The 14,836-nt window shown below is 44.5% G+C and overlaps 1 protein-coding gene across 1 annotated transcript in view; it reads left to right on the forward strand.

The window, feature by feature from the left end:
* The window catches only part of EIF5B (eukaryotic translation initiation factor 5B), a gene marked incomplete at its 5' end in the record, with an annotated part of 24,137 nt that overhangs the window by 6,263 nt on the left and 3,038 nt on the right, over positions 1 to 14,836 (forward strand). Inside the window, 13 exons of the mRNA XM_009069954.1 lie at positions 434 to 517; positions 2,574 to 2,869; positions 3,929 to 4,036; positions 4,177 to 4,287; positions 5,101 to 5,168; positions 6,525 to 6,666; positions 8,838 to 8,969; positions 9,527 to 9,709; positions 9,840 to 10,001; positions 12,205 to 12,336; positions 13,569 to 13,712; positions 13,793 to 13,857; positions 14,148 to 14,312. Coding sequence (XP_009068202.1) covers positions 434 to 517; positions 2,574 to 2,869; positions 3,929 to 4,036; positions 4,177 to 4,287; positions 5,101 to 5,168; positions 6,525 to 6,666; positions 8,838 to 8,969; positions 9,527 to 9,709; positions 9,840 to 10,001; positions 12,205 to 12,336; positions 13,569 to 13,712; positions 13,793 to 13,857; positions 14,148 to 14,312 — 1,792 coding nt within the window. The remainder of the gene's footprint in view (positions 1 to 433; positions 518 to 2,573; positions 2,870 to 3,928; positions 4,037 to 4,176; positions 4,288 to 5,100; positions 5,169 to 6,524; positions 6,667 to 8,837; positions 8,970 to 9,526; positions 9,710 to 9,839; positions 10,002 to 12,204; positions 12,337 to 13,568; positions 13,713 to 13,792; positions 13,858 to 14,147; positions 14,313 to 14,836) is intronic.

Here is a 14,836-nt window from a genome sequence, read left to right on the forward strand (position 1 = left end):
GTTTTAATTATGTGCCTGGAGTCCTTTTTATAGCCTTTTTTTTTTATTTTCCCACTAATGAAAATTACACTATAAAGCCCAACTTGTTTTCTTGTTTCTCTGTCACTGTTGCACATGGCTGACTTAACTGGGCAGCTCCTTGCAAGGCTGTGGCAGAGGTTTGTGTGACATGGACTGGCATGATATGTAGACAGGAACTAGATGAGTAGATTTGCTGTATCTTCCACAAAAATGTTTTGCTAGCACTGTATGATTTTTGTGGAGGGAATTGGTGATGATGTCCTAAGTATGCAGTATTTTCTGCTTATGGAACATGGAGATTATGGTAACAGCAAAGCTGTAATTGTCAGTATGTTGAAAGAAGGAGCATCTAAAAGTGTTGTATGCTGCTGGACTGTTTATTTTTCTTTAATTTTGGATTTCTTAGTTTCAGAAGAAAAGGAGGAGGAAGAAGAAACAGAAGATGCAGGTTTGGATGATTGGGAAGCTATGGTTAGTGATGAAGATGGAGAGAAAGGTGAGCATGTAAATACCAAATGTATGTTTTTCTGGTTAAGAGGTTTCTTTGGGCTGAGTTTTCTGTTTCTGTAGAAAACTATTTTATTTAGATTTTTTTGTCTGCTCCATTAGACAAATTGTGGGGCAAGTGTGATGATGAATAGATATAAGAATCTCTCCTCAAAGAGAGGAGTTCAGAAACTGCACAAATATGGCTCAAGATGACTGTTTGGAAATACTCACATGTGCAGTTACCACCTAAAACAAGTGACAATCCTCTTCTCTTATACCACCTCTGGGAGTTCAGGGAGACCTTTTACCTGGTACTGCATTTCTCTAGTGACCATTCCAAAGCCATAACAGTTTTACCACACAAATCCAGCAACATTTAGGAAAGTTGACCAGTTGTCAGAGAAGTGGGGGACAAAGATGGTGTGAAGGTTAGTCTGCATCCATTAGTGTAAGTTCTCTCCTGTGAGGAAAGGCTGAGAGAATTGGGGTTGTTCAGCCCAGAAAAGAGAGGACTTTGGTGTGACCTAATTGTGGCCTTGCAGTAGCTGAAAGGACCCTGCAAGGAAGACAGAGAAGAGACTGTTTCCAAGAGCATGTAGGGGTAGGACAAGGGACAATGTCTTCAAACTGAAAGAAAATAGGTTTAGATTAGATATTAGGAAGAAATTCTTTACTGTGAGGGTAGTGAGGCACTGACACATTGCCCAGAGAAACTGTGGGTACCTCAGCCCTGGCAGTGTTCAGATGGGGCTCTGAGCAACCTGTTCTAGTGGAAGGTGTCCCTGCCCATGGGGGAGGGGTTAGAACTAGGCCGTCTTTATGGTCCCTTCCAATCCAAACCATTCTGTGATTCTATGATCATCTTTGAGAGGCAGGTGTGGAAGAAAGGAAAGGATTGCCAAAACTTTCATGTTCTTATATGCTGAAGCCCATATTCTGTTTGCAGTCAACAGCAATATGTATGGGGAAGTTAGAACTGTACAAGAGTGCAGGGATAACTTCTCAGGTGTGTTGTGCCAGTGGTGGAGAAAGGTGTGTTGCTGCAAGACTTCCTGAGGGTGGTTACAGTTCTTAGTTCTTCCATGACGTGTCTTTGTTGTTTCTTATGCTCAAAAAAGACTTTTACTTGCTCAGGCCTTTACCTCTGACACCTGTGCTTTCAAGTGTAATACTTTGTAGACATGTATGGACAGCAGTGTGGATTTCACCTGAGCACAGGTGTGTTCCTGTGGAGCTGGACACCTTGAACATCTGTTTTAGTCTGGCACCACTGTCCTGGGGAGGGCATTGCCCTTCTTACTGCTTTGGTTTGAAGGCTCTGCCCATGGGATCCAGAAAATAGCCTTCCTGGGAATTAGATTTAGGGCATTGCTAAGCTGATGGAGTTTCAGCATAGCAAAGAAACAGAACTCATCTCTAAGAGCAGTGAGCCTCTTAGCACTGCTGTAGGGAGGAGAATGTGTGGCTTTAAGGTGCCTCTTACCTTTTCACAAGTATGGTAAGTGGGAAGCTTTCCAAGAAAGAAAATTACATTTTGATAGTTCTTTTTGTTTGTTTACTGAAGAATTTCTAGGAAAAATATGAATCTTCCGTGAACAGTCTTAGGAAAACGTTAAGACAAGATTTTTGTTACAGGTGCAGAAGAGACCATTTGTTCTGATGGTTATGTGCATTCCTGATCAGGAGTATACAGGATCCATATGTTACTGAACCTGGAGGGTTTTGGCTGTCTTTATAAAGGTGTTGGTGCATTCAGTCCCTTATGCAGTGCACACAGCTGTGAAGAATGTCACTTTGAACATCTGCAAATGATGTCTAGCATAAGTGTGCTGATAGTATCATTCCACCCCCCACCCCAAACTCACTCTGCTCGTCTGGATTCTGAACACAAGTCAGCAGCTCTGCACAGGAAACACTTCTCTAGCATTGGAAGTTGAAAAATGATCTTGGCTAGCACTTCTTGTAGAGTCTACTCTGCCCTCACTCTTCTGGAGCAGTCTCTTGAGTTTTTGGTTGTCATCTCCCCAACAACTGTGAATTTAACAGAATTTTAACTTTTACAGAGAGTAAACCTGTCCACATTGAAGTCAAAGAACAAAATGAAGTGGATGAGGAAGAGGAGGAGGAAGATGATGATGAAGAGGAGGAAGAAGAGAGTGAAGAATCTGAAGACAGTGAAGGCAGTGAAGATGAGGATGAAAAGACTTCAGATGAGAGAGAGGGAGATTCCCAAGCTTTTGGTAAACAATCCATGGAAAAGAAGCCCAGCAAGGAAATTAGCTCAGATTCCGAGTATGACTCCGATGACGATCGCACGAAGGAGGAGCGCGCGTACGACAAGGCAAAACGGAGAATCGAGGTACCACAGGCAGCTGGACTCTTGTGTCCTCTGAGAAACAGCTTAACTCTCAGTTCATTGAAAAGCCTTTTAGCTGTATTTGTCAAACTGATGACTGTGTCAGGACTAATGTTAAGGCAGGTCCAGAAATTGTGTTGATTAATTAAACATACCAGGTTTTGTCTGAAGATGAAGTATCTGGTTTTAGGCAACTTGACCGTAAAGATGTCAGCTCCAATGTAGTTCCCTTCCATCTCTCTCCCTCCTAGAGCAAGAGGCTTTTAGCCTTTACAGAGAGGTGTTGCAAAGTGTTAAAATCATAGAATCAACCTGGTTGGAAGAGACCTTAAAGATCACCAAGTCCACCCCTACCGTGGTCACTAGCCCATGGCACTCAGTGCCACATCCAGTCTCAGCCTGAAAACCTCCAGGGATGGTGAATCCAGCACCTCCCTGGGCAGCACATTCCAATGTCTGATCACTCTCTCTGGAAAAAATATCTTCCTCATATCCAACCTATCCCTCCCCTGGCAGAGCTTGAGTCTGTGCCCTCTTGTCCTGCTGCTGGTTGCCTGGGAGAAGAGACCAACCCCCACCTGACTCCAACCTCCTGTCAGGGAGTTGCAGAGGGTGAGAAGGTCTCCCCTGAGCCTCCTCTTCTCCAGGCTGAACACCCCCAGCTCCCTCAGCCTCTCCTCATGCCACTTGTGCTCCAGTCCCTTCACCAGCCTCGTTGCTCTGCTCTGGACCTGCTCCAGCCCCTCAATGTCCCTCCTGAGCTGAGGAGATCAATGTCTAAACTGTTCCAACACTTTGGTGGCTGCTGATGTTATTGGGTTCTTCAGCACCATCAGCAAAGCTACATGTTACGGAATGTAATAACTTAGTCTGCTAGACACTAACCAAAGCCTAACAGAAACTGAACTGTTAGTTGAAAACTTTTATTTGCCTAAAGAGGGATGACAGACTTTGAATTGCCTTGAAAATGTGAGTCCCACAATTAACTCTGTTGATGTATGTGAAGAGGTGAGCTGTGTTTTTTGGTTGATACTTACCAATTTCTCTCTGTCTCTTATGTAGAAGCGACGAGCTGAAAACAGCAAAAACATGAACACTGAAAAGCTCAGAGCACCAGTGATCTGTGTCCTGGGGCATGTAGACACAGGCAAGACCAAAATTTTAGATAAGGTAAGGCGTGGAGAGCGAAGGCACTGCCTGTGCCTCTTGTTTGTGCGTGTGGTTTTTTGGTTGAAGACAGAAAGAACTGAAATGTACTGCAAGGGTTGACTTTTTCCAGAGACATGTTTCTGGTCTCTGTTTGCCTCTAGCTGCGCCACACGCACGTCCAGGACAGCGAGGCTGGTGGCATCACTCAGCAGATTGGTGCAACTAATGTTCCCCTTGAAGCTATTAATGAGCAAACCAAGATGGTGAAAAATGTAAGTTACAGCACTTCAGCAACCGTTCTTAACAAATATGAGGTGGAAACTAATTAAGGCCTGTGAGATTTCCTGACATGAGCAGGTGTACTTATCCCTGACGTGTACTTATTTCCTGACATGGACAGGTGTATTTATCCTCCATCTCTCATCCTCAATATTTTTAATTCCCATCCTTCCCCCACCAAAGGGGAAGCTGTCTCATTTCTGTTTCAGTTAATGCAGTGCCCCTTCTACAGGCACAAATACTGCTCACTCTGTCTGGACAGTACTTGTGTGTACATAGACTGCTGATTTGTCAGTATTTTGATTGTAAGTTGAGACTTTTGAAACTCACTGAGTGTATTTTCTTGTTAAAAACTTACCTTTTACTGTACGTGCTGAAATTGGGCCAGTTCCTGGGTGATTCATTTGATTGTGTTAGGGGTAACTTTCACTGGCAGCATTAGCTGCCTGAAAAGCCTTGGTAGTGGTGGCTTTTTCTAGCACTTTACTTCATTTATTAAACATGTGAAGTTAGGGGAGAGGAGAAAATCATCAAGACAAGGATGATAAATCTCACTCCCCTGTAGGCTGCCTTGTCTTGCAGATTTTAGCTGAGCTCACAGCCACTCGATGCCGAGGGGAATGTGCTGCCTCACTGGTTTTTGTGTATTGAAATGAGCTTTGACTTGGTTTGTGGAGGGTTCTGGCCTTTCTCCACAGCTGTACTGGGTTGTTGAAGTGCAGTCTCTCAGGGGCATTGCCAGCTCTTAGTTTCCTTTTCCTCTTGGTGTAATCTCTACATGGTGACTAATACTTTGAAACGTTCAGTTTGACAGAGAGAACATAAGAATTCCAGGCATGCTGATAATAGACACTCCAGGACACGAGTCTTTCAGGTAATGTTGTGCTTCTCAGAGGTGACAGCTAAAGCATCTGGGTGTGTTTTAAACAAGGGCTTTGCCTATTCTCACTTGAAAATAACCCCAACCAAAGCAACCTAGAGTAGAGGAATAAGTGGATTTGATTTTTCTGCAGGTGCTTTTTATTTCTGGTTAATTGGTGGCCTTTTATAGCTGATAAATTTGCTGTCTTAGTGCCAGTCAAGCCATGAATATGTGAAAAAGCATGTAAGTAAATAGTGTAGGTGGAAAGGTAGAGGCAGGAAGCTAGCTGGAAAAGAACAGGTGAGGATATCAGGTGACCTAAGTACTCTGCCATGAAAAGTTACAACTTCTGGCCTTGTCTCCTTTTCATAATGTCCCAGTTAAGGTAACTGAGTCTGTGAGTCTGGAAACTACTAATTGCACAAGTCATCTTGAGTCTTGGCAGAGCTCAAACACTGCCTAGGAACACCAGTGGCATGCAGGAAAGCCACTAAACCAGCTTTTCAGTTTAAAACCTGACATGCTTAACTGTACTCACTGAGACAGTGCTCAGGGGACATCTCCAAACAGAAGGGTTAAGACTTTGATGTGAAATTCTTCAGTGTGAACCTTTGCAAGCAGTGAAGTGCCTTGTTGTGGTTCAGATCAGTTCCCTGGCATGGTACCACTTCCAGCTTTTCACCTTCTAGCCAGCTTTGTTTGGCCAGGGGAGGGTTAGGTTAGATATAAGGAAGAGATTTTTTCCAGAGAGAGTGCTCAGGCATTGGAATGTGCTGCCCAGGGAGGTGGTGGATTCCCCATCCCTGGAGGTTTTCAAGCTGAGACTGATGTGGCACTTAGTGCCATGGTCTGGTGACCACGGTAGGGTTGGACTGGATGGTCTTTGAGATCTCTTCCAACCTGATTGATTCTATGATTCTATGTGATGTCCCAGTGCTTATGTAGTATTTTACATAACACATATGTACACAATACATATGTATTTTAATGTATGAAAAAAGTCTTGTTCAGATTGTGCACTCCTGTATTTCACTGCAACTGTCTCAGTTCTCACACAGAAAAAGATCAGAACATATCTTACGTTCTAAAAATCTATAAGAAAACTCTTGGGTGAATAATAGTTTCTTATTTTTGCTTACTTTGATCTATTATATTAATTACTATTCTATTAGCTTCTATTAAGTGAAGTTTACAAGTGTCATTTGAATATTTTTGATACAGTTTACATTTTTGAGGGGAAATATTCACTTGGCTCAGCTTTAGCTTTTTGTTGTCACTGTAAGTTTGACATTGTATTTGGTGTTTCTATTAAAGTTCTGTTGCTAAATGACTGATTTTAACTTTGTTTCCTGTCTGTTAATGCTGCAGCAATCTAAGAAATAGAGGAAGCTCTCTCTGTGATATTGCTATACTCGTAGTTGACATCATGCATGGCTTGGAGCCACAGACAATTGAGTCAATAAATCTGTTGAAATCCAAGAAATGCCCTTTTATAGTAGCTCTCAACAAGGTAAGATAGCTCTGTACTCTCATGGTATCTTTCTCTGCTCTAATTCTGTGTTCAGCGTTTGACAATTGTCTGTTTTCTTCCCTGGAGTTGTCTGTGTAGTCTGAAGTGGTGGTTCTTTGATCCTGTGTGTTGTGCTTTTCATGACCTTGGTACCACCATGGCCTTACAGGAGCTTTGCAGAACAATCAGTTCTTCTCAGAGTCCTCACTGATAAGTGTTACAGAGGCATTGGAATGTGCTGCCCAGGGTGGTGGTGGATTCACCATCCCTGGAGGTTTTTAAGATGAGACTGGATGTGGCACTTAGTGCCATGGGCTAGTAACTACAGTATCATAGAATTTAAGGGTTGGAATGGACCTTAGAGATCACCTAGTCCCAACCCCTGCCCTGGGCAGAGACACCTCCCACCAGAGCAGGTTGCTCAAGGCTCATCCAACCTGGCTGTGAACACTGCCAGGGTTGGGGCAGCCACAGCCTCCCTGGGCAACCTGGGACAGTGTCTCACCACCCTCACAGGGAAAACTTATTCCTAATATCTAAATTAAACTTCCCTTTTAGTTTGAACCCATTGCTCCTTGTCCTATCACTGCAGTTCCTAGAAAAGGGTCTCTCTCTGGCTCCTTGTAGGCCCTTCAGAGATTGAAAAGTTGCTCTGAGGTCTCCACACAACATTCTCTTCTCTAGGCTGAACAGCCCCAACTCCCCCAGCCTGTCCTCAAAGGGGAGATGCTCCAGTGCTCTTAGCAACTTTGTGGGGTTAGACTTGATGATCTTGGAGGCCTTTTCCAACCTGGTTGATTCTATGATTCTGCATATGATTCACCTGTGGAAGTTGTCCTTCAGTTGTGTCTTTTTTTCCCTTGCACCTACTTACATGGATTTGTGTTGTTTGCTGATAAAATTCAAACACAAGTTTCATGTTGAAAAGTCTTTATTTTAGCCACTGATACTTGTTAGCTTGACTTGAAGACAAGATGACATTTAAGTCCATGGAGCAGGAGTGTTATTACAGGGTAAAGTCAGTTATTTCCAGCCTTGTTTTTAGAAATCCTGTGCATGAGAACTTACTCTGCCTGTTTGTGATGGCTTGAGTAATTATGTACAATTCATGTGAATAATTATGATTAATTATACATTATTCACATGAATATATATATGAATTATAAGTATGGAAATGACTCGTGTCCAGTGCCTTTGGAGCTGACGTCCTGACAGAACCAACAAGGCTGTTGATGTGCAGTGTAGAAGTTGCAGTGCCCTTCAAAAAATGAGAGTAGCATTAAGACTGAGGTGACTGGGACTGAGGAGCCTCTGATCTCACTGCTGCAAACAGCTGATTTTTCATAAAGAAAAAGCAAACAACCTGTTGCATGGGAGAGGTGTTAAGGCCTTGTGGCTGAGTAGTAGGGGAAGACACAAAGTGTAGGGTCAGGCACGAAGACACAACTATCTTCCTTCACAGCCTACAGTGAGCCTGAGATGAAACTGCCAAAAGTTCTTGCATTTCAAGTTACAGTTCTATTATCTGACCAGCTTATAATCCATTTTCTAAAGATGTCATTTTGGTTTGTACAGCAAATGTAATAGTTTCTTGGACCAAGTCCATTCTGTTTGGAAAACTTACTTGGGGAAGTGTTTCTGAAGTAGTTGTGTCTTGAACAACTCCACTGTGATCCCTTCTCTGCAGCAACATGGGAAAGGGTCCAAATTCACTAGGAGATTTTAGAAGCTCGTTGTAAAACTAGTACAGGGGAAAACCCCTCAAACACCTTTCTTTTCAGGAAAAAACCCAAACACCTTTATGTTTTTGGTTTTTTTTTTTCTGTGTATGTGAAGCTAAACACAAGTCTTTCTCTTCTGAAAGTTTTACCCCAAACTCGATGCAATTAATGTGTATAAACTTCTTCCATGTGAACCAAGATTATTACAGCTTGACTTTCCAAATCCTGAAGTAGTATTGGAATCCTGAAATACTGTCTGGCATTGGATAAATACATAAGGAGAGCTAAATATAGCAGCAAAAGCAAACAAAAAAGATCTCATTTGATGGCTGGAGCAGATAGATGCCTGGCTAAGTTGGCTGGGAAAGCATTTCTCACAGATGATTTGGCAGGAGCATAAACATGCCCTTTGGTAAGCTGCATAAGATGACATATTGTTGTATTTTCAAGATTGATAGGTTATATGACTGGAAAAAAAGCCCAGATACAGATGTAGCTGTCACCTTAAAGAAGCAGAAAAAGAACACGAAGGATGAGTTTGAAGAACGTGCAAAAGCTATCATAGTGGAATTTGCCAAGCAGGTGAGTTGGAGTGTTCAAGGTTCTTTGCCTAACAGAAGTGATGGTAAAGCTGGTGGTTGGGTGGATAGCATGGTTTGTGTGTGGGTTTTTTTCCCCTTTTCCATAAAGCAACCAGGAATACCAAGAAAACTGTTGCATCTCTTCTGGTATGTTGGTGTTGACCTCTCTTAAACCAAACTTCGTGGATGTTACATTAATCTGTTGTAACTGTTTCATCCTTAGTGTTGGAGAAAAGTAGCTAATTTCTGTGCATGGTCAGTGGAGTCCTGAGCAGCAGATAAAGTTTTCTGTCCTGTTCTTTCTCTGGGAATAGCCTGAGAGAATCCCATGTGTCCCTCGTTCCTGTGGGTGCTGGCAGGGCACGAATCACATCAGTTCTGGGAACTTCTGTTGGTGACTGCAGTTCTGCTAGAAGCTGGAGGGGGTGATTAACTTTGTAGAGTTACCCACAGTGCTTCTGTAGCATAGTGTCAGTAACAGTTGTGGGAACTGAATGTTGCTGCTCATTCTGATGTGTGTCCTGTTGTTCCCTCTGTAACTGTTCCTCCTGACTGCAGGGCTTGAATGCTGCCTTGTTCTATGAGAATAAGGATCCTCGCACTTTTGTCTCTCTCGTACCTACCTCTGCCCACACGGGGGATGGCATGGGCAGCCTGATAGCTCTGCTGGTGGAGCTGACACAGACTATGCTGACCAAGAGGCTGGCTGAGTGTCAGGAGCTCAGAGCTCAAGTCATGGAGGTAATCCAGCAGCTCCTCCTTGAAATTCAGAGAGAAATTCCTCTCCTCTCTGCCCCCTTCAAACATACTTCTGCAAAAGGTATGTTGGGAGTGCTGAAATAGGGAGTAACTGTTTTCCCTTTTCCTGCAGGTGAAAGCACTGCCAGGCATGGGCACTACCATAGATGTTATTCTGATTAATGGTCGCCTGAAAGAAGGAGACACCATTATTGTTCCTGGGGTGGAGGGTCCTATAGTCACTCAGATCAGAGGTCTCCTGCTGCCTCCTCCCATGAAGGAGCTACGAGTTAAGGTATGGTTGAGGTATAAGCTGGTTAGTGTACTGACCTTTAGAACCAGGGAAGAAATAAATCCAATCCTCATAAAAATGAGAATATAGTAGAGTGAGGCTGTGTTTACAGCCTCTGAGGGTGACCTCGAGGGGAAGAGGGTGCACATCTTGTGGTGTTTGTGAATGGACTTGCACATACCTATTGGTGTTGCTGTTAGAACAGTGGCAGAGGATCAAGGAGTTAGCTTGCAGTGAGGATTCAGTGTATGATTTAGTAAGAGATTCAGACATGTGGCTGTGTGAGAGGGAGATACCCATCCTAAGTGGACTGGAGTGTACTAGTGCAGTGACTTCTGAGTGAAAGTTATTAGCTAAAGTGTTCTTTTAATAACAAAAATGATACACACTAAGATTTGGGAGAAGTGAACAAGTGAGTTTCTTGGACTGGTTGGCGAGTGGCAGTGACCAAACTCTGCAGCCTCTTGGCATTTTCAAGACTTCTTGGAGGTTTTGCTGCCCTAGTCTTAATAACCCGAGGAGAAAGACTGAATTTGAGATCCTCCCTGTATGGCTTTCCATGAAAGGAGGAGACATGAAAACAAAGGGCTATAAATAAATACAAACATTAATATTAACACATGCAGTTCAAAGATGATGAAACAAGCTGCTATGATTTCTCCTGTTTAAAAGAGAAGGAATAAGTGCACAGGTTTATTTCTTTTAAGGCAAAGAAAACCATAGAGATAAGCTGGGGGAATGTAATAGGACAGGCCTGAAGGAGTTGGTTGAGAGGTGTAAAACTAATGTCCCTGCAGGACACTGTAGTTAGTCCTTGGTGTTCAGTCTAGTTCCATCCTGCAAACATAGATACTCCTGTGAGTAGCACTGATCCCTGCTGGGGCCTGGGCTGACTTGGTGCTTTCCCTCTGCCATGAGATGCTCTGCTGGGAGACTCTTGTGGCCTCAGTGGTGCTGAAGGATGCAGCACTGATGCTGAGGTGGAACCTGAGCAAGAGCCTCTTGACCTGCTTTCAGTGGGAAGACAAGAGCCCTTGTTTCCACTTGTGTCTGGCTGCCTCATCAGCTGTGGGGTGGTTGTCTTGGAGAATCTGAGGCTTCCTGCTCTGGAATGAGCTTTACAGTAAGAACTTGATAATGGCCAGAGAGTGACAAAACAGAAAGTGGTGTTTATGCTCAGGTTTTGTTCTCTGCTTTGTTGGAAGCTGATTAATATGTTCTGCTACAGTGAGGAATGAATGGAAAGCACTTCTGTCCATTTGGTTCCCTTTATTGAGAGCAGAAGACAAACTGGTGTGTGAGACTCTGGCGAGGCTGCAGAGGGTTTTTGTGGGACTGAAAGCAGCATAGCAGCTCCCAGGCTCCCCTCAGCATCCTCAGATGAGTTTCTGGCCTTTGGTGGGAGATGGAGCACAGGGTGTCAGCACCACAAACACAGGATTTGGGAACCTGGAGCTGGGGAAGTGGATCTGGGGGAGCTCTTGGGGTTTTATTGAAGCAGGCAGTGAGGATACATGTGATTCAGCCTGTTCATGGAGAACTGTCATCCTTGAAGCAAGGCCCAAATTTTGGGGTGGAGGGCTAAAGAGTGGAGGCTTGCAGGATCACAGTGTTTCCTGAGGAAGGAAGCTGCCCTGCAGTTTTAAGCAAAGGATGGGATATCTCCTAAACAAAAGACATGAAGAAACAAACCAGAAAACCTTTCCAACATTGATTTAAAGATCTTCAGCAATAACTGCTGCTGTCGTGCCCCGAGTGTGGAGAGATCTTTGAGGTTCCCCTGGGTGGGGAGTGGCACCTGGGGAACACATGGCAAGGCTGGAGGCCTCCAGTGGGACAGTGGACAGCTCTTCTGCACAGAGCCTTGGGCTGTGTATCAGCTAGGCTTTATTGAGCTGTTGGCATCTTCCCTCGGGGGCTGAAGTTGTGGGGGTTTGTCAGTGAGCTGCTGCTGTCACTGCTTGCTGTTCTCTAGTGTTTGCTTTGTGGTTTTAGATGACTTCACCTGCCCTGCCCCTCTCAGCAGGGCTGTGGGGTCCTCTGAAGGGAGAGGAGTGTGCAGAGACAGCCCCTGGTGAGGAGCTGTTGCACTTCACTCTCACACTCTGCTCACAGGTTGCAAGTTCTTCAGGTGCTCAGCACTGTGCTGTGTTGCTGAGCACAATCCACATGAACTCCTTGCTAGTGTGTCCCTTCTTTTTTTCAGAACCAGTATGAAAAGCACAAAGAAGTGGTTGCTGCTCAAGGTGTGAAGATTCTGGGGAAAGATTTGGAAAAAACACTGGCTGGTTTGCCATTGCTTGTAGCTTATAAAGAGGATGAAGTGCCAGTCCTCAAGGTGAGGTGGTTCATGCTGAAATACAACACACTGAGGGTAACTTGAGTTCTCTGGTGGTGAAACTCCTTCAGATGTTGAGAGCTCAGTATGGAAGTCATTTGCTTCCCTTGGCTGTTACAAAACCTGTTCCAGTGACATGCTGCAGCCTTGTGCCCATGTGAAGCTTTGGTGCTGTCATGTTTTCAGTATCTTGACCATTAGCTTTTCCCCTGATATTCTGCTGTGGAATCTCTGCTGGTAGAATAAGGTTTACAAACAAGTATCATGGCATAGTTTGACTCTGTTAATTACTGATTTGGTATTTTTAGTAACATATGCATGTATTTATTCAATTGGGTACATATCTGCTTACCATAATTGCAGTGATGATCTAAGACTTGTCATAAATCTCTTTTGTGACTTCCAAATAGTGAAGGGAAAAATGTAGCTATCCTAAAATCAAAATTGAGAGGAGGTGCTCCTGCTGTCCAAAGGCAGGGAGGCAGTTTAAAAAGGAAACTCACATGTTGATAATTTACTCCTAACTGTAGTTTTACTGGAGTCTTCTGTCCACTTGTTTGTAGCTCTAAAGGGAGGTTAATCTTCCAGGATGCCCAAACACAGACCTGTTGCTGGGCACATAGGAGTGTGTGTGTGAAGTGTACTACTAGTAGTAGACATGTGATGGCTTAAAGTAAAAGGCAACTGCCATTCAGGTGCCAGAGGGAGAGACTGTTTGGGTTTAAGGGCACAGGCTCTGACAAAATGTTTTGTAACCCCCTGGAGCAGCACAGTGGCCTTGCTGCTGTTGCATCCTGTGCAGTCCCCTCAGGATCCTTCCTGGCTCAGTTTTGGTGTGTCAGCTGCTGTCCCTGACCCTCAGCACTGCCCCAGGCCACAGCTCTGTGTGTGCTCAGTGTTGCCACAGAACTTGGAGAGATGTGGAGTCTGCAGAGAGATGTCACTGACTCCCAAGATGGTCACCTGCTCTGTTTTATGTGATCACCTGCTTGCAAATGCCTCAGCTCATCCAGCTCAGGCTTTTCTGATGCCAGAAACAACCACAGAGTGTCCCAGGGCTGTGGGTGACTTGCACTGCCAGTCCCTGAGTTGGGACCTCTCAGTGTGGCTGTCATGTCCTCTCAGCAGCTCATGAACAGAAGACTTTCTACCCTTAGGCAGAAGTAGCAAGAGAACTAAAACTTGCTTGTTTTCTCTCCTTTTTTCCCCCTCCTTTTTTTTTTTCCCTAAAGGATGAACTAATACATGAACTGAAGCAAACACTGAACGCAATCAAGTTAGAAGAGAAAGGTGTTTACGTCCAGGCTTCTACTTTAGGCTCTTTAGAGGCATTACTTGAATTTCTTAAAACATCAGAAGTGCCAGTAAGTACTTCTGTGCTCCGATGTCATTGTGTCTGTGTTTGGTTGAACTCGGAGCGATCAGTGACCGATTCCTGTGGCTTTATTGTATTCAGGATATAGGCCCTGTCCATAAAAAAGACGTTATGAAGGCATCAGTTATGCTGGAGCACGACCCCCAGTAAGTGCCTGTGCTTTGGGCTGGTGTGTGGCTCTGGGGGGGCCCAGCCCTGCCCTGGCTCTGGGCTGTGTAACTCTGTTTCCCACACAGATACGCAGTCATCCTGGCGTTCGACGTGCGGATCGAGCGCGACGCGCAGGAGATGGTGTCCATAAAAAAGACGTTATGAAGGCATCAGTTATGCTGGAGCACGACCCCCAGTAAGTGCCTGTGCTTTGGGCTGGTGTGTGGCTCTGGGGGGGCCCAGCCCTGCCCTGGCTCTGGGCTGTGTAACTCTGTTTCCCACACAGATACGCAGTCATCCTGGCGTTCGACGTGCGGATCGAGCGCGACGCGCAGGAGATGGCTGACAGCTTGGGAGTTCGGATCTTCAGTGCTGAGATCATTTACCACTTATTTGATGCCTTCACCAAATACAGACAGGACTACAAAAAACAGAAACAAGAGGAATTCAAGTGAGTATGAGCATTCTGGATGCTTCTCAACTCGGCGTCCTGCTGCTTTTAGTACGAGGGAAGCTGCATTGAACTTGTTTCCTTATTAGTGGTGTTCTGGTGAAAAGGGAGAGTGGAGCTATAAGTTGATCCTTTTCAAGAATCCAGTACTCCAGTCTAGTTGTTCACATGTGGGTTAGGCTTAGTGGGATGAGAGCTGTAAAAGCTGCACAGCAGTTACAAGATGCAGCTAGAACCAGTGTGTAATATGGAGTGTTTTGGTTAAGGTTTGCTTACTAACCTTGGCTTGTGTTCCTAGTTTGTTACAGGTGGGTTAGTCTTGCAGAGCTAAGGAAACAAAACTTGAAGGGATTTGGATTCTGTTATTTCATATTTATGCAGTTCCAGTGTACAGGGCTTAATTCTGCCTGCAGGACAGGAATATGCATCATTCAAGGATTTCTGGGGACCCAACGTGAACTTTTGGAATTGTGTGTCACAGAATCAGTTGAGTTGGAAGGGACCACACTGGGTCATCTGCTCCA

Source organism: Acanthisitta chloris, unplaced genomic scaffold (genome assembly GCF_000695815.1).
Source record: "Acanthisitta chloris isolate BGI_N310 unplaced genomic scaffold, ASM69581v1 scaffold2172, whole genome shotgun sequence".
NCBI lineage: Eukaryota > Metazoa > Chordata > Aves > Passeriformes > Acanthisittidae > Acanthisitta > Acanthisitta chloris.